General features: G+C 36.8%; 3 protein-coding genes across 4 annotated transcripts; 2 read left to right on the top strand and 1 right to left on the bottom strand.

Moving 5' to 3' along the window:
- On the top strand, window positions 1,953–8,908 carry LOC109710068 (pentatricopeptide repeat-containing protein At2g13600-like). 2 transcript variants are annotated; one of them, XM_020232481.1, is made up of 6 exons: window positions 1,953–4,831; window positions 4,926–5,057; window positions 6,203–6,267; window positions 7,130–7,351; window positions 7,745–7,871; window positions 8,804–8,908. In XM_020232481.1, exon 1 carries the CDS (start codon window positions 2,105–2,107, stop codon window positions 4,430–4,432), a length of 2,328 nt encoding a protein of 775 aa, XP_020088070.1. In that variant the 5' UTR covers window positions 1,953–2,104; the 3' UTR covers window positions 4,433–4,831; window positions 4,926–5,057; window positions 6,203–6,267; window positions 7,130–7,351; window positions 7,745–7,871; window positions 8,804–8,908. The 2 variants fall into 2 exon arrangements, with proteins under 2 accessions (XP_020088070.1, XP_020088071.1); XM_020232482.1 differs by lacking the exon at window positions 7,745–7,871 and having other exon boundaries at window positions 8,797–8,856.
- On the top strand, window positions 8,868–13,246 carry LOC109710069 (protein LIKE COV 1-like). Its single transcript, XM_020232483.1, has 7 exons — window positions 8,868–9,071; window positions 9,987–10,039; window positions 10,796–10,905; window positions 11,211–11,378; window positions 11,453–11,550; window positions 12,345–12,471; window positions 12,874–13,246. Exons 1-7 carry the CDS (start codon window positions 8,904–8,906, stop codon window positions 12,969–12,971), a joined length of 822 nt encoding a protein of 273 aa, XP_020088072.1. The 5' UTR covers window positions 8,868–8,903; the 3' UTR covers window positions 12,972–13,246.
- Window positions 13,688–17,391, bottom strand: LOC109710070 (ras-related protein Rab7). The gene is made up of 7 exons (XM_020232484.1): window positions 17,149–17,391; window positions 17,002–17,028; window positions 16,797–16,896; window positions 15,428–15,574; window positions 14,931–15,011; window positions 14,694–14,839; window positions 13,688–14,131 (listed from the first exon to the last, which is right to left on the bottom strand). The coding sequence occupies exons 1-7, from the start codon at window positions 17,199–17,201 to the stop codon at window positions 14,062–14,064; spliced, it is 624 nt and encodes a 207-aa protein (XP_020088073.1). The 5' UTR covers window positions 17,202–17,391; the 3' UTR covers window positions 13,688–14,061.

The following is a 19,111-nucleotide window of genomic DNA, read 5'->3' as shown; positions in this document are numbered from 1 at the left end:
GTTTGGTTATTTTGGTCCAAACTTGCTTGTCTAGTTTACTACTCATTTGGAAAATAATAAGGCATATTTCTCTTTCTTTTATTTTTTAATTGCAGCAATACACACTAGAGTATTGCTAACAATAGGCAAAATATTAGAGGTTTTGTTGTAAAATAAATAAATAAATAAATGTGGTTTTGAGGTACGAAAGTTGAAGCTAATTCGAAGTTTTTAATTTGCCGTAGAGAAAAGCTATCAGAGGAAACTAATTTAGTGCATGTTTTTCCTAATAGCATTTTCCGAAAGTAATTTTAATAAATAATACTATACTCTACATTGAGCCAAACAACCCTCTTACTTATAGGTTTCGAAACATTCCTGACCATCATCACAGATTTTTTAAAACATATTTATCTTCTAGTATGTTGAACATCAGAAATTTACTGAATACGCATCCCATAAGTTAATAATCAATAGTCTCAACTTGAATGGGCTGTTGATTTCCGAACTAATACCTTTTAAGTAAATTATCAACCGCGGTAGGCACTTCTTAATTAAGGGCTAATCTAGTAACTTCTAACTTATACGGTATCTAAGGACCTATGAGTTATGCAGCTCTAGCCTCTAAGTAATTGTGTTTATTTTTTCTTAGTTGTCTTTAACTTTTTTTTAAATCGAGTTGTCTCAAGTTCTATAGCTGAATTCATTTTTCATATGTACAAAATAGATAACATACTATCTTTCTCAAAAAAAAAAAAAGAAAAAAGAAAAAAGAAAAAATTCAAACCTAGTCAGTGGAGAGGCCCCGTAGAACAACGTCGTACCTGCGAAGTTGGTGGCTCTAGTCTCCCTTTGTTTGGTGGGGGGTTAAGGGGCCTTAACCCCCATATTATTCCAAACACACCTAAAAATAAGTGGGGTTAGCTAACCCCACCTTAAATGGACTATTCCGGATTAGCTAACCCCATTTAACCCCATCAAATTCCAACCAAATATTATTTTCTATTCATAATAACATACTATTCTTCTTATCCTATCTACTCCAACCAAATACTATTTTTCACTATTCTGGACTAACTCCAACCTCCAACCAAACACAAAAATACTCTAATTCTACCTTAACCCTGAACTTAATCCTATTCTTGGAATAACTAATTTTTCCTTAACCCCAAACCAAACGGTAGACCAAACGGTAGACCATCTACCGTTTGGTTCGGGGAGGATGTGGATACAAATTTATTACACTAACAAATGGTTGTTAGACTCAAGTATTACTTATTAACTAGCCTTTGGTTCTCATAGAGAGACACTAAAATGTGAAATTTATATTTCGGATGAACACTCTTGATCAGACAGCAATAAAAAATTTTATGCATTGTTATGAGAAGAAAATATTTATTGGATGCATTCGATCACTGGCGAGCAGTGAAATTTAGGAATTCACAAAGTTATAATTTTATGATGAAAACATATAGAATGTATCGAAATTATAGATAATTTTGAATATGCTATTCAATCTTTCAAAATTTTAATTTACTATTCAATATTTTAATTTATTTGATTTGAATGAGTCAAACGACATTTTAACTTTAAAAGTTAAATAAATTACTTATTTTAATAAATTTATAGTTAAAAAATTGTATAAAGTATATTAATTAAACATATAAAGATAAACGACTTATTCAGAATTTGAAGTCAGAGTATCGTCGACTGACATAAATGAAATAAATTGAAAGATTGAATAGTAAAATTAAAATTTTTAAATACTAGATAACAGATTCAAAATAATCTATTGTTGACGTAAATTGCGTAAATTTTTATCTAATTTTGTGTCCAAAACAGTAACTATGACGAGGCAAATGCATTAAAATGTTTTAAAAAATCACAAAAACGTACGGATGCACCGAGTGTAGGGAAAGTGTCTCCAGCTATAAGGTGACACAATTTTCCGGCGCACAGGGGGTTGAGGATTTGCTCTCTCTCCATGGAACGGATCCCATCGCTCCGAAACCATCCCTCCTCTCCCCATGGAGCTCCCTCCTCCACCCTTCACGGACCCTTCCTTTCTCCACCCCAACCCCACCCACCGCAACCCTAGGCCCCTCCCCCCTCTCCTCATTCCTCCATGAGAGTCCCCTCCCACCTCTCGCCCTTCACCATCCGACGCTTCTCCACCCACACCCGCTCCCCCAACCCTGCTCTGCGAAGCCCGCCTCCCATCTCCCCCAAACCCTCCCCCTCCATCCAATCACTCGCCGCCTCCGGCCGCCTCGCCGCAGCCCTCCGCCTCCTTGTCCTCCGCCGCGGCCGCGGCCGCCCCGTCGGACCCGACGGCTTCGTCTCCGTCCTCCGACACTGCGCCGCCCCGGAAACGCTAATGGAGGGCCGGCGCCTCCACGCGCACATGGTAGTCTCCGGTTTCGTTCACGACCCCTTCGTTCTCAATCACCTGATTAATATGTATGGTAAATGCGGCCTCTTGGCTGATGCTCATTGGGTTTTTAAGGGGATGGCGAAGCAAAATTTGCATTCTTGGAATACCTTACTTGGTTGTTACTGCAAATTCGGATTTTTGATAGAGGCGCGGCAACTGTTTGATGAAATGCCTAAAAAGGATACAGTTTCGTGGAATACGATGATCTCGGGTTATGATCAGCACGGGCCATGTGAGGAGGCATTGCTGGTTTTTGTCAGGATGAGGAGTTCGGATTCTAGGGTTGATCATTTTGGTGTTTCTAGTATTATTAGCGCTTGTAGCAATCTTAGATTTCTAAATAATGGAAGAGAGCTCCATGGCTGTTCGAGTAAGTTGGGACTCGATTCGCATGTGCAGGTGGGTAGTGCTCTCATTGGGCTTTATGGAAAGTGTGGAGAATTGGAGGATGCTGGAAGGGTGTTTGATGAAATGGGTGTGAAAGAGATTTTTACGTGGAATTCGATGCTTGATGCTTATATTTGTTGCTCAAAGATGGAGGATGCGCTTACATTCTTTGATAAAATTCCTGAGAAGAATGTGGTTTCTTGGACTTCAGTTGTTGCTGGGTGCTCTCAACATGAGAGGAATGGAGAAGCAATTTGTTATTTTCACAGAATGCTGAAAACAGGTCTTAGGGCTGATAAAGTATTGCTTGTTTGTGCTCTAACTGCATGTGCAGGGTTGATGGATTCTAAAAAAGGGTTTAAAATCCATGCCTTGATTCTGAAACACGGAGTTGGAAGTGATGTGATTGTTGGAAGTGTTCTTGTGATGTTGTATGCAAGATGTGGAGGTTTCAGTGAAGCTATAAGAATCATTAATCATATGCCATTAGTTGATGACTTCTCGTGGAGTGTGTTGATAGCTGAATATGCGAAGCATGGGTTTATAGATAGTGCGATTAAACTATTTGACTGCTTGGAGAAGAAGAGTGTTCCATTGTGGAATGCCCTCATTGGAGGTTATTCTGAACTTGGAATGAATGAGGAGGCTCACAAAGCTTTTGGAAAAATGCAATTGGAGGGAAAAAAGGGTGATGAGTTCACCTATGGAAGCCTTCTGTTAGCTTCTGATCTTGTCGGCTTGAGTTATGGTGAACAACTCCATTCACAAACTATCAAGCTAGGCATTGATTCTTCTGTTTTTGTCGGCAGTGCTCTTATTGACATGTACAGCTACAACTTCGAGTGTGAAGCCGCTATAAGAATATTTGATGTATTAGACGAACCAAACCTTGTGTGCTGGAATTCATTGATCTCTGGGTTAGGATTGAACAAATTGGATGGTAAAGCTCTATGCGCACTTCGTCTAATGATGGTTTTTGGGCTAGTCCCAGATAACATCACATTATCACTTATTCTTGATTCATGCTCAAATTTACGAGCATTAAGGGAGGGAGTACAGATTCACACACTTGCCAGTAAATTAGGGCTTGAATCAGGTGTTGTTGCTGGGTGTGCTCTTATAGACATGTATGCAAAATGTGACAGAATAATATATGCGTCTCGTGTATTCTATGAATTGCAAGATCATAGTGTAATTACTTGGACTGCAATTGTGGGTGGTTATATGAGATGTGGAATGTGGGATGAGGCAAAAGAATTGTTTGATATAATGCCAGAGAGGAATATAGTTTCATGGAATGCAATGATTTCAGGATGTGTGAAACTTGGCCGTTGTACAGAAGCATTTCAGCTCTACCATCAAATGCATAATTCGGGTATTTTACCCGATCAAATAACTTTAGTTAGTCTGCTAACTATCTGCTGCAACTTTTTGCTAAAAGAGAATGGGAAGCAGATTCATGCCCAGGTAATAAAAAATGGGTATCATATAAACAATCATGTAACTATAGTGTTGACAGAAATGTATCACAAACTTGAAGTACATCCATATAGTGTATTGTCTTTTGGGTCATCTGATCCAGTGCTTGGGAATGGTACAGTAGAGCCAGATGCTCTTTCAGGGAATAATTAATGTCTGTTTGGCTTGGTTTCTGAAATAACTTTTCTACTTCGAGAAACAACAACCAGATTGTTGGGAAGCAAAACATCGTGTGACAGGAGACTTGAATAAGAAGAATTTCCATCTTGAAGCTTCTGGTACTGCTTGTGCAGCAAGGAGCGATGTTAATGGAAAAGCTGTTAGGACTTTGTTGATCAATTCGAACAGCACTTTAGCATGAGCCCCAGGTGGGCCAACTGGACCTTAGCAGTGTGGCTTTCTTTTGTGCTAGCTTTAATTGGAAAGTTTAGGAAGGAATCACATCAAAGCTAGCTTATTCAATTTCCTTCTAAATGAGATGATGCGTATTAGCTCTGTGCAGTGAAACTGTACCATCCCACTCTTAACATTCGATTGTTGCCTGGTCGACAGGTGATAGAGGTTTTTCTCTTTATTTAATTCTTTAGTCCAAATATGGAGCCAATGAGCCACTTGTCAGTTTGATTTTATCTCTTACATAATGCAGTCTTGTCCAATTTCTGGAAGTGTAACAATCTTGAAAGGAGGCATGTGAGTGTGAATTGGTTGATGTTAAGAACTAACCATGCAGATCAGGCAAATCAGAAAATGTTTCCAAATTAATTCCTGCTTCTTCAAGGTATCTCTGTTAAACCTTTCACAAGTTTAGCTGCAGTTTGAAGTTTGAAACATCATTTGTTTTCTTTCCCATTTAGTTTTATGATGATTATCATGAAAATGCAAAGTCTATCATTGCTTAAGGGTTCAAAACATGATTTAATCATGGAATATTATGCAACTCTTATGGTTTTTTGACCTTTTCCTTTTTCATTCACTTCTCAGTTGGAAAGCTGTTTTGATCAATTGGCATTAGAGGAACTAGTGAGAGAACACAGGATAACCTTTGATTTGGCAAAAGTTCCTTAACCAAAACAAGGCTTGCTAGCTGACCTCAATGTTTGGGTCAAAATTAAAATTTTTTAGTAATATTAGATTTTGCCTTTATTAATACATTAACAAATTCATATAATTAATCATGGAAAAGTTATGCACCCACTTTTGTGTGGCCGCCCTCAATACCACAGAGCATTTTGTGCATGCTTAACCTTGCTTCTGGAGAACTTACACTATTTGAGAAGCTAAATGCTGGTAGTAGCAAGCAAAACATCTTGAGCTTTCCACTGGAGATACAATTTAAATTAGCTCTTCAGCTCAGAAGGAGAAGTTTCAATTTAATGTTTCTGCTCCCAGTTATAGTTAGTTACTATGAAGGGCTTTCAATAAAAAAACTATTAGGGCTTCTTTGAAAGGTCTAGATCACCCTTTATTTATCTGTTGTGGATGTCCTCAACAATTCTATATTCATCGTCCTTTGGTTGTTAGACTAATTGCTCTAGGAAGAAAAAGAAATTGCGATTGGAAAAGATTATATTATCCTCTAGGATTGGATATAAAATACATGAAAATCTGAAATTGATTGCTGATTACATAAACTTGACCAACTCATCTGTTTGTTTCTCATGTTCGAGGAAATCTTATTGTTGAAATTAGTTTCTTATATACCTTTAATAGATAGTTTGTTTCCCGAACAAAGTCAAAATTCGTTGGAGAGGTTTTTAAGTGCTTGAAGTTGAATTATTATTTCAAGCTGTTATAGTGTGATGTGCTGTTCCACAATGTATTACTAAATTTTTAGCCCTCGAGATCATTTGTTCTGCTAAAAAAAATGTGTCATTCTTTTGGCCCTCTAGAATAAGCTTTACATGACGTGCCTTTTTGTGACAGATTGACAAATCTCTGCAAATTTGAAGAATATGCTTCGGTCTTGTTATTTGTGAGCTGGATAAATGGTAATATGCTGATCCCAGATTAAGCTCAATCCAACATTAGCTAACTCATCTCTTTTTACTTCCTGATTGCACTACGTAATTCAATTTATGATACTTAAACAAAAAAATTATTCGTTGCTTCAGACTCTAGAATTTCACCATCAGTTCAACAATTGGCGGGGGCGGTCAGGTTTTGTTACGATAGTATCTATGTAAGGTTTCAGGAAGAAGGAAAATATTTGAGATATGATAATTTGTCAAGAAATCATTTTTATACCATATGTGAAATGTGCAGCAACAATATTCTTTCTTAACCAATACGAAAAATAAAGAGTTCGTTGTCTTTCATTGCCAAGAATGCGTTGTTCAGTTACAAATGCTTTTATAGTATCATTGTTTTACATTTTAAAATGTAATTTTGTTAGCATCGATTAAGTTCTTTTAATCTCTCCCTCTCTCTCTCTTTCTTCTGCTTATGTAGTTCTATCATTGCTGGGTTATTTCTTTCGGTCTGACTGAACTATTGAACGCCAATAACTTAGTTTCTAATTTATGTAAACAATGCAGCCTTTTTTTGAGGAGTAGCCTTTCAAGTACCAGGTGGATCGCAACTCAGATTTTGCTCTTGTTCATGAGAAAAAGTGCTTTACTATTGAATTCAATGTTCATTTATTTACTTCTTTATCCTTTTGAAGTATCCTTCACGACACCGAGGGCTCGTCTGACCTTACTGTAACCTATAGTGTTATTCGATAAAATACTAGTAGAGTAGTTCTCTTAGATAAAGTACTCATTAAAAAATTATTCTCTGACAAAATCAAAAGCATCAAATTGCAGCAGTTGCTTTTAAGACTTGGAATTTCATATCTGCTTCTTGCTGCAGCAAAAGCTTCGGAAGTGCAAGCAGATTAAACAAGTCCTCGATGTTAACCTGGGGATCGGAGTCCAGGAGAAGGTATTCTAAGGCAAGTGGACAGTGGGGCTCATCTCATGTGGCTAAAAGTTGTTTATTTGGATTTGATGATCATGAGACGCGCACATGGAGCAGGTCTGATCAAGCCAAGCCTCAACTCAATCGACGCATTTGTTTTGTTCCATCCAGTAGGTATCCTTTTGTTGTCCTTTAGCTGAAAATCTCAATCGTGAGAGGCCCTTCAATCCCCCAGAGTGTATAGGTGTAGGGGGATTATTTTTTTAGATAATATTCATTATTATTATAATTATAGCATTAATGGATAATTTTAGAAAAGATAAAATTAGATTTGTTTTAATAAAAAAATAATTTAATTTGATTGTTACGGAAAATGAAAACACTCTATATATTTTTTTTAATCTATAAAAATAGTTTTTCGAATAAAAAAATTTACGGCTTAACAAAAAAACATACAAAAAATAAATTTTTAAGCCATAAAATTATTTATAGTATATTCTACTCGTAATTAAAAACATGCTTTAGCCTTTAGTGGAAGAATCCAATTTGTCTTTAATGTAATAAAAGCTCCCACCAAAACGGTCGGCTCAATTAGATGCTGTCCCGTGGGTTACGAGAAGATGCCGCTTCTGATGCCACAAAATAACAACCCCCCTCCTCGTAAGTTTCAGCTGTCAGAGAAGGCACCACCAAGGTTTGCTTGGATCCCTCTTTCTTTTTAGTCAGCTTCTTCTTTCTTTCTTGAATAATATTATAAAATATTTCTATTTATAAATAAATTTTATAATATTTTATAAATTAATTTATATGATGATATTTAATTAATATAAAAAATATAAATTATGAGAAAAAAAAGCATGGCTTACAATTTTAAGATTAATTTTCAACTGCTGAGCTGTTTAACTTATAAAACTACTACGAAATTTGTATGTGCGCGTAGTATTTTCTTTACTTCTTTCAACCGCAATAGTTCAGAGTCTTCACACCTCGTTGGTGGACCCCACGCTCAAATATATCCTTATTATTTATTTTTTCTTTTAATTTATTTGTTTTAATACATGCAATCATACACATATGGCTTGATAAACCGGATCTTCTGCGGAATTCGAATTTGAATGACCAAATTACATAGCGCGAAAGAGTTTTTCAGGCCATATAAATAATTAATCATTCTAAAAGTTTAAAATCGTCATATTTATAATTTAATGAAGTAGCTATCACAAAGAGGACAACTCAAACTGGGTTTGATGCACCTACCTCATCAACTGCTGTAACCTCTTCCTAAGACAATTTGAGAAACTATCCAAATATCGTCACTTGAGAATTGTTTTTCTTATATATTATAAATATAAAATCTCTACTATAAATAATTTTATTTTTTTATTTAAAGATAGAGCGTGTTTTAATTCTTGGTTAGTTACTTCTTAGACTTTGGGATCAGGAGGAAATCTAATTTTGAACTCTGATTTTTAATTTTCCTATCCCACCGTTACATTTTTACGCTTACAAGTTACAAGGAGCTACTAAGTATTATTACTATTCAGTTTAAAATTAGAAGAGAGTGTGTGTGTGTTTACTGTTTCCTTCTCTCTACTTTTCTAACTTAATCCTCCAAATAGGGATCAGAGAATAGAGAACCCCACACAATACAGCACTCATTGTTGCACACAGAGAGAGAGAGAGAGAGAGAGAGAGAGGGGAGGGGTTAGGGGATGAAGAGGAGGTGATGATGGGGGAGCCCAAGGTGTCGACGATGGCCATGGCAAATAGGGAGAGAGATCGGGAGCTGCTCATCGCCGTCGCCGGCGAATCCTCCGACGACCCCGATTCCAAGCCCTCCTCCTCCGCCGCCGCCGCCGCCGCCCACCACCACCACCACCACTCGGGCCGAGAGGTCGCCTCACCCTCCTCTTTTCCCTCTCTTCGAGCGCCTCTCATCTCATCTTTTGCGCAATTGGTTTCTCTTAAAAATCGGTTTTTGGGGGCCCTTTTGCTGGGGAATTTATCCGAAGATTCGATCTCTAGGTTTTTCCCCTTTCCTTTTCGTGTTACGGTTCATTTATTTGCTTCAAAAAGGGAACTTTTTGAGAGCACTTGTTCTTTCTCATGGCCTTTTGGTTTGCGTCAGCTTCAAATTTTCTAATTTTTGAGGAATGGCTTTCAATTTCTATATTTCTAACTGGTTGGAGATAATTTGTTTTAGTTGCTTGAAAGGGGAGCCCTTCATCTACTTTGGATAATTAATTCTATGTGTGAACGATGTTCATAGAACTGTTTGGTGTTTCCACATTCAACCTGTTTGATACAATTTCTCTTAGTATTTGTCTCACTATATTATTTACACCAATTCAGCATCTCATATCATGTGACTAGGTCTTGATGAGAATGTTTCGGAGAATTATGCTTTAGATGTCTCAAACTATTGCTTAACCAATGGAACATATTAGACGTTAAATCGGACATAGGAACAATATAGATGTAGAATGATGAGAAATTATATATAGGTTGCATATAATAGAAGAGACAAGTTAATCACAATTATAATAGTACCATCTGGATACTCTGAATTCAGGTTCAGCATAGATTGCTCTAAGGACTTAAAGGTTTGTTATTTAAGAAGGATAGAAGAAACTGATTCTCTTGGCATATGTTGATTAAGTGATGCCTTTTTCTGAATGATAGTCCAATGTTATTCGCCACAAAGCAAATGTGTATCTAGCAGGCATCTGCAAGATGCTGTGACTCTTTGATCTAATAATCTTTCTAAGAAGCTTGATACTGTTTTTACTGATGAGGTGATAAAATGCAGGCATTTCATAATGTTCTTCGCAGCTGGGCTTCAAAAAAGTTCATGACTGGATGGTGAGCTTCTTTTCTTTAGTACTTGAGATTTGTGCATTTCTCTAGATATGCTATCCTCTTCCTCAGTAAATGTATCGACATATTTTTTCTGGCAGTGGTATTCTGGGTGAGATATTTCTCTAGTTCCCATAACCCTAACACTTGTAGATTAAGGACCTTCAAGCATTGAGTGAAACTTACCAAAATAAAACTGTACTCGGCTAAGGAATAGGTGAAATGTTTGGATATACACCCCATTTGCTTCTATTGGTTTATACAGCAAAGCTTTATCTTTGGACTTGCTGTCCAAGGAAGTATGTCTTCTATCTAGTTCACAATTAATCTATGATTGATCATATTGATGTATACTCTAGAAGTGGTTTTGGCAATTCATATAATTACAATTGAATTGCCTGTTTCCTGTTTGTTGAAAGTAGAGTTGAGCTCTCCAGGAGATTGTGTGGAATTATTTGCATACTTCGCTTATTTTATTTTACTTGCCAATTTTTTACAATATGTGGAGTTGTGGACATTATTATTTTCCAATCCATCGGCACTGAAGAGTTCCTAACAAAATTGTCTTTATTTAGTATATCAGAAACTTAGATAACTAAATAGACGTTTGCAAATCTACTTAAGAGAGCTATCCTAGCTAAAGCTTAGACTGCAAAAGTCTCTTAGCTTATGTGGCAAGACCCTAACTTTGAAATGAACTTTATGCTGTTCCTTTTCATACTTGTTCTTGTTTTTGTGTTTACATCATCCTCTTCCTTGCAGTGTGATCCTCTTTCCAATAGCAGTTACCTTCTATATCACATGGTGGTTTATTCACTTTGTGGATGGATTTTTCTCTCCAATATATGCTCAACTTTCGATCAACATATTCGGTATGCATATTGTACTTCTAGTCAGTCCTTTTGATACATTAGAGATGATGTAGTTGTTTCGTTCTTCGCAGGCAAAGAATAAAAACTTTTTTCTCATCTAACTATATATATATATATATATATATATTCCTACAAAAACTCAGTATAATCATATCTTGAATTTTATCAAAGAAATTGAAGTAGAGCTCAAATTACCTGCAAACAATTTATTATGCCACCTGGGCATCTTAATTAGTGGCTAGAGTCTAGATCCTTACATCTATGATCCAAAGTTTAACTGGTTGATTTTTTTTTGTGTTTTTCAGGACTTGGCTTCATAACTTCCATAACTTTTATATTTTTGGTTGGAGTGTTCATGTCCTCATGGGTGGGGGCATCTCTTCTTAGCCTTGGAGAGTGGTTTATCAAGAGAATGCCATTTGTTCGCCATATTTACAATGCATCCAAGCAAATTAGCACTGCAATATCACCTGGTGATTTATTTTCCCTGCTTATTTGATTCTTTGGATCTTTTTTCAATTTTGTAACTGACATTCTCTAACTACAGATCAGAACACACAAGCCTTCAAGGAAGTGGCTATTATAAGGCACCCTAGGATTGGTGAATACGCATTTGGATTCATTACTTCAGCAGTTGTTCTTCAGGTTTTCAGATATACATTACCATGAAATGTTTCCAATGCTATGCATTTGCATGGTTGCACAACTTCAATGGCATATAATGCATGTGTTCGCTTATGTTTTGGTGATACGAGTGAATATCTTTAACTGGATGATCTGAAAATCTATACTAGTTTGGCATTTCTAAGTGGAAATATCCTATAGGACTGAATTGTATACTAGTTTGGCATTTCTAAGTGGAAATATCCTATAGGACTGAATTGGTGTCCTTTACTTTTCACAGATGTATTAAGATCTGTGCCACAAATCAGTTGTTTACCTTTCACAATCAATTCACTAGTTGACGAAAGCAGTTTATCTTTATGTGTCCCCATCACAGATGTTTAGATATTCAGCCACTAAGGCATCTAGTTTGAGATCATCAAATATTTAGTCAGTAAAGAAATGAACTTTTTGACAATATTTGATCAAATTGACAGTGACAACATTATGACGGCAAGCTAGGTCTGTTCAGTTGGAATACGCCAAGTCTATTTCCAGCCAAAAGTTAGTGACATACATGGTATCTGACCCTCAACGAGCACCTATTTCTGAATCCAATATAGTAAAGTCACTTAAAATTAAATGTGCAATCCCTGGAAAGGCAGAAGATTAGGCTGAAAAGTCTCTACTCTCTAGAAACTAAATATAACAGAAAACACATATCTATTTGTCATTATCTCTGTCCCTTTTTTCTCTTTTTAAATAATTTTTTTTCTCTTTGTAAATAATTTTGGTTACATTTTTGATTTTTTTTCTTCTTTCCGCTCTCTTGACAGAGTTATTCAGGTGACGAGGAGCTATGCTGTGTCTATGTTCCAACCAACCATCTCTATATTGGTGATATTTTTCTCGTCAACTCTAAGGACGTTATTAGGCCGAACTTATCTGTCCGTGAAGGAATTGGTAAGCCAGAACTTATGCTGCTTTATGTTCCTCCTTTCAACTCTCAATAATCCTAAGTCTCTAGAGAAGAGGCTTTTGCATATATATCCTTGCAAAATCGTCTATTCGCATTTATTCGTCTATAAACTTTTATTTATTATATGCCCCTCAAAGTTGCATCTTCTTGAAGAAATTTCCTTAACAGTAAGTTGGGAAGTCTGCCAATTCATGGGAAAAAGTTGGTTTGCTATTAGTTTAGGCTTTTAAGGAGGGGCATTCTTTTACACACAAGGTTAGGTATAAAAAATAATCAAATAACATAAATAGAAAATTTTTGCAGGGTTATACCTGTTAATGTACTGCTGAGAAAATAGGACTCCAAATAGTTGCTCGCGTTTGCTAACGACTTTTTAATCGATGCAGAGATTGTAGTCTCAGGCGGCATGTCAATGCCCCAAATTCTTGCGACTTTGGATCAGCAAAGGATCCAAGTCGACAGATCCAGATCTAATCGGAGCTGAGACTGCGGACTTCACTTTCAATTTTTTAAGCTTAATCTGTCAGAATTAGCTACATAGGTTTCCCTCTTTATTTCAGACTCAGTTTGTATTGGATTTTGTGCTTGCCGGGCAGATTCTTATGGGTATGTAAAAGAAAATTCTCCTAGATTTTTATTGGTGTGTAAAATGTAAGGTGAAGCAAGTCTAGTATAGTTCCTGTATGATATTTATTGTTAACAGTCTGCATTGCAGCTCGAGAAAATTATGTTTTGAATTTTGCCTTCAAGATTTTGTAATCCTGAGTTTTAGTAAGGTCAATATGGACGTCACTCGCCTGATCAATGGACCATTTGCAAATAGGTACTCTAGTTCTAAATTTTAAAAGTTTGTATTTAGGCGGCGTCTCCTCTCAGAATTGTTTGAACCTTTAGTTGCATGCTTCAGAAGCATGGGAACTAAACTGGTGGTGTATTTCATAGACTATAAAAATGTGCTAAATCCTTTGTTTATTCATTGCAACTAGTGAAACAATGCTGCAGCAAGGCCCCAAGAATGCTTTTTCTGTAGGTTGTTGAGGCTATTGATGTGTCAGTGCACAGGATGTAAAAACAATTTAGTTCGTTCACGCAAGCAATCTGAGGCTCATATAAAGTGATCAGTACATCTACAGCCTAGTGTGACTATTTTTATTGGGAGTATCTAGGTTTTACAGAATATTATATATTTGCAATTAAGAATAAGACAAAACATAATATGCATATTTATTAGAAGCTTCTTTATACACCAACAGCGACTCAATGGTTTTTCACTTGCCATTATGCCATTTACAAATTACGAAAGAAGGCAGATATTTAATATATGGCACCTGAAAGTAAATACACTCCAAAATACTTCTAAGATAACACAAAAGACTCCAGCTACTTCTCATCCAAGCACAACAAATTCCTACAAATTACACATAAAGCAAAGGCAAGGGGATGCGACCAATAAAAACAGTAGCAAATTTTTCTTTTGAGTATGACACAGAATATAGAGACAAGGTATAGTAGCGTTTGATTGGAATTGATTATGGCTACATCAACAAATTCAGAGAAATATACTCCAGAATCTTCTAGCAATCACAGCCTGATGATCGTTGCTGTCGTCCGCCACCAGCAACATCAATAGTGTCAGGAAGATAGCTACAAAAGAAACAAAAGAAAGTCAAAGCCAGTTCTTTTCACAAATATATATCATGCTTTTGACAACGGCTGCTGATCGAGTTGTAAAGTTGCATATAGCAGCGAAACTTTAAAATGGATCCCTATAGAGTCATATAACCTGTCTTTCACAGCTTGAACTTTACTGAACTTGATGTTTGAATTGAGCTCTTCAAAGAAGCAATAGCATTTTTTTTCCTTAAAAGAAATCTCTTGTTGTTGTTGCAGAAGTAGAAAGCAGGAGCTTCAAATTAGAATTTCCGCTGTTTAAGCCTAAATGCTCACTTCAACTTCCTCCACTGTAAAAGCTTCATATTTTTTGTGAGAAAAATGCCTGGTCTTTGGAAGCTTTTGTTTTTTGGAGAAGTAGGCCAAACAGGTTTAACAGATAACCAAAAGAGTAGATCGACTGGTCTGGAAAGTATTCATACAACTCCAAGGTCACACTAGCCACTATAAAGAAACTTCTAAGATTGTAAAAAGTGTATCAGGCTTCTAAGGGAAAAAGAAAGACATTTTAGCAACTAGGGCACACTCCACTTACATCTCTTCTTCTGGTTCATTCTTCAGGGCATTCCTGGCTATAGTCTCGAAAGCAGCTTCTACATTTATTCCTTCTTTAGCAGATGTCTCAAAGTAGGGGATGTTCCCCTTCGATGCACACCATGCCTTAGCTTTCTTCTCAGAAACCTACGAAAGCAAGGAAAGCCCCACCAATATTCAAAAACCAACAAAAAGAAATCGACAAATCTCAGCTATCAAGTGACATCAACTATCTCACCACTCGACTATTGCCACCATCAACATCGATTTTGTTCCCCAGCACTACAAAAGGGAAATTTTCAGGATCTGACGGGCTAGCCTGAAAGTTGAACAATAAAACAGACGGTCAATCAATTTAAAATATTCAGAGCTAAAATTTGAATTTTAGATGAAATGTATGGATTGTCTTTGCACTATCCATTTTAACACTTTAGTCTCTAAAGTTTTATTGAACTTTAGTTCTTGACTGTTAAAAAAAAAACCTGTTCATTATAAAACAACTTTTCAACCCTGTTCATAGGATACTAAAGTGGGTCATTTTACACAAGGTGTAATATGGTAATTTTATCAGAAATATTAGATCCTTCTAGCCGTTACGAACTAAAATGGAAAATACGTGAAAGTAAAAAGGCTAAAGTATTAAGTGGAAAAATATACAGAAACCAAGTGGGATATGGGACAGTACAGGGACTATCCATACAATTTACCATTAAAGTTTTGGGAAGAGTTGGTCACCTGAATCAGAAACTCCTCACGCCAATTGTTCAGATTATCAAACGACTTCATGACATTAACATCATATACAAGAACACAGCAATCAGCTCCACGATAGAAAGCAACACCAAGACTCTGAAATCTTTCCTGACCTGCTGTGTCCCATATCTGGATAATTTCATTCGACAATCAAATAAGGAATTTAAATCAAGGATGTTACCAAACTGATGTCAAAGGAAAAAAATAAGTTCTCCAAGTAAAACATGGATTTAAAGATATAGCATAATACAAATCAATGTGCATATAGCTACAATGATTCCATGAGGTGAGGGGAAGTTATGGCTTCTCCATTATCAGCCTACTATTATACGTAGTACCAAAATGTACCCAATCATTAACACAACGATAAGAGGGCCTTGAACAGAGATTTTTACGAAGAATAATTATCCCTATTGATAGAAATCGTCTAACCAAATTCAACCTTAAGGACTAAAATGGAAAGCCCTACTAAATTTGCTTATCAAGGCTTAAATGAGAGGTAAGTCTGTCATTTCAAAATAAAGTGACAAAGATGAGTCTAAGTCAACTTGGTTCAGATCAAATATATATGGATCAAATTTGCACCTAATAGTAATAAACTTTCAAACTAGAAGTTATTTAGAGCTTATTAGGTCAGCCAAGTAGCAATTCCAATCAACTTGGATAGGATATTATCTTTTCAGAGATTCTCTACTGTTACAACTTATCTTTTGGCAGAATCTTACCCACAAAAGATCTCCGGCTGAAAAAAGGGGGAACAAAATCTCATTGGTTTCAACCATTGTACAAAATACATAGAATCACTCTTGTTGGATAAACTATTGTGCACAGATTTTCTGCTGAGAATCACTTAGATCGGATGCAAGTCAGGACTAGAATGAGGCCTCAATTTGGTATTAGGACCTGGCTAACAGACGCATTCATTAATTGACATCCAAATGAGTGATGGCCAATAATGCCGATAAAGATCAACAACTCCAGTGACAAGAATATGCAATAGGAAATAGTGGAACGAAGGATTAATGGGGGCGCAACAACGGATGAGCATCAAACTTTTCAAAATCATACCAAGTTTGACAACACAGAGGCTCTCACTACCAGAAACTTTTCCACTAATGAAATAATGGATTTTTATAGGACCATTTACTCATATTCAATCGTACCAATCAATCGTACCAATAAAAAACAAACTTTATAATCCATACTGAAGCCAACTAAATCTGCCTCCGAGAAATACAAAGGACTACAATAACAACAAATCTAGCAACTTTATTTCAACTAAATAAAATATAATGAACACATCAAACTCCCAAACCAGATATACAAAACCCTAAGATATCGAAAACCTCACCTGCAAAGTGAATAGCCTGTCATCAATCTGGACCTCTTTGGTCAAAAAATCGGCCCCAATAGTTGCTTTATACTGATTACTAAACTTCTTGTTCACGTACCTAAGCATCCACAAATTCACAACCAAACATATAACATTAATATTAAACTTTCCAAATCATTAAGGTCCAATTAATAGCAGAAAAGCTAAAGGGTTTAGAAATTACTGATTCATCAGCGACGTCTTTCCAACCCTAGATCAACAAAAATAACCAAAAAGTAACCAGAGTAAGAAAGAGAACGAGAAAAAGGAACGGGTTGAGATCGAATAGGGATCTAATTTGGAGAAACGAAATCTGGGCGACTCGACTCACCCGCTATCGCCGAGGATGATGACCTTGAGGAGCATTCGCCGCCGCGACGCCATTGTTTCGAAACCCTACTTCGATCGAGCCTCCGAGCTCCGGCGATTTGGGGATTTTTCTCGTGATCGTGAATCGCCCCTCGAGATCGAGCCCTAGAAAAATCCCCAAATCGCAAACGAGAGAGATCCTTCTTGTATTTTCGGTGCGAAAATTATAATAAAAAAATATAATATTAATCGTAATTCCCCGACAGATGGTTTATGTTATTATTTTTGGAAAATTTCGGGGTCAAACTGAGTTGGAAGGGGCAGTTTCGGAAATGCCACCGATCTTTTGTGAAATTACGAATCGAGGCCCGATATATAAGGAACGAGAAATTGTTGCGTGAACTTGGTGTATCGAACTTCTCAAGCACCGCATTTTATAATCCATTACCTATGAGTTAGTAGCCAGGAAAAATACAAAATATGAAATGAGATATTATTTAATGCTTAAGAAATAGTTTTAAAATATATGGTTTTGTGTAAGAATTTTTTGAGTGTCATAAGCACAATTAGTACATATAAAGTTTTAATTTTAGTATGCATTTCAAAGACTTTTAATGATATGGTGCATCCTACACCGGCGCATGCAATATTTTTTTGCTTGGAAGTTGGAAACTGGTTGGATTATACTTTCAAGCGTCGGTTTTTTTTTTTTTTTTTTTTTTTAGAAATAGGTAGCGAGCTATCTGCTTCATTCATTAAGTAAAATGAATTCAGCGTATAAAGATGGAAGCAGCCTAGGTCTCCGAGAGAAAAATAGATAACAGGTCAAAGAGAAAAAAAAGATGTGAGGAGAGGGTGAAAAGGAAGAGTAAGCCTGATGTCGCTTTATGTCAGCACGGTCCAGTCGGTCGTAAGAAGATTAATACGTTCCGGAGAGCGGGCTGCATCAGGCGTAGTTGTCTGAAAAACGGAGTTGTTTCTGTCCCTCCAGACTACTCAGCAGATCGCAGCCAGTAGGGTTAGACTTCGCATTCTTAACGGTTGACAGGAATGGCAACTAAGTCTGCCCAAAGACTTCGAACGTCACCATGGATGGCAGTAGGTATATCCAATCCATCCACACTGACAAATAGGTATCGGACATAAACGCAGGAACAGAAAAGGTGGTCACAGCTCTCCGTTGATACAGCACAGAAGGCACATTGTTGGTCAACGGAAATGCCTCGTTGAAGCAGTCTATCAGCAATGAGTAATCTCTTCCGAAGTAATAGCCAAATGAGCCCAGTCCTCCTTACGAAGTTGTTTGTTGTGGAGCGGTAACCCTAGATAGCGGAAAGGTAGCTCGCCGACTTTGCAGCCTACAATGCTGGCTAGCAGCTTTGCGTGGGCAGGACCCGATGTAGTAGAGATTCGATTTATCCAAATTGATTTTGAGGCCGGAGGCCCATGCGAAGATCTTCGAAACAAATAGCAGGTTTTGCATACATCGTTTCCTTGGCTCGCAGAAGAAGATTGTGTCGTCAGCGTATTGGATAAGCACCGTCTGGCAATCATCAGATGGTCCGATGCCGCGTAACAGGTTATTTTCTTTCGCAGCCTCAGTTAACCTCGCCAGGCTGTCGGCCACTAGGAGGAATAGGTAAGGGGAGAGAGGGTCACCCTGTCTAAGCCCCTTTCTAGTTTTGATCCAATTAGTCGGAGTGTCATTGACAAGAACGACCACTTTAGCATTGCAGATACATTGTTTGATCCAACCCCACTATTTTTATAATTTGATTTGGCCACACTTGGAGCTTTTGAAACAATAAGGTAATTAAAAAAAATATGAGAAATAAACAAGTATACATGTTTATATTTTTTATTATACATAATCAAAAAGGTTGAATAGTATATGATCAAACGGGTGAAAATGATCAAAAAGGTTGAATAGTATGATCTAACGGATGAAAATGATCAAAAAGATAAATTTAATGGTAAAAAATTTA

This window comes from Ananas comosus, linkage group 5 (genome assembly GCF_001540865.1).
Source record: "Ananas comosus cultivar F153 linkage group 5, ASM154086v1, whole genome shotgun sequence".
NCBI lineage: Eukaryota > Viridiplantae > Streptophyta > Magnoliopsida > Poales > Bromeliaceae > Ananas > Ananas comosus.
Note: the sequence above shows the minus strand (reverse complement) of the source record. Positions and strands in the feature narration are given on the sequence as shown.

Bases quoted from the DNA above. Each gene is read 5' to 3' on its own strand.
- LOC109710069 (XM_020232483.1), top strand. From the start codon at position 8,904: ATGATGGGGGAGCCCAAGGTGTCGACGATGGCCATGGCAAATAGGGAG. The intron at 11,379-11,452 runs GTGATTTATTTT...CTCTAACTACAG, and splicing joins TAGCACTGCAATATCACCTG to ATCAGAACACACAAGCCTTC. The intron at 12,472-12,873 runs GTAAGCCAGAAC...TAATCGATGCAG, and splicing joins ATCTGTCCGTGAAGGAATTG to AGATTGTAGTCTCAGGCGGC.
- LOC109710068 (XM_020232481.1), top strand. From the start codon at position 2,105: ATGAGAGTCCCCTCCCACCTCTCGCCCTTCACCATCCGACGCTTCTCC.
- LOC109710070 (XM_020232484.1), bottom strand. From the start codon at position 17,201: ATGGCGTCGCGGCGGCGAATGCTCCTCAAGGTCATCATCCTCGGCGAT. The intron at 17,029-17,148 runs GTGAGTCGAGTC...TTGTTGATCTAG, and splicing joins ATCATCCTCGGCGATAGCGG to GGTTGGAAAGACGTCGCTGA. The intron at 14,840-14,930 runs GTGAGATAGTTG...TTGCTTTCGTAG, and splicing joins ATGGTGGCAATAGTCGAGTG to GTTTCTGAGAAGAAAGCTAA.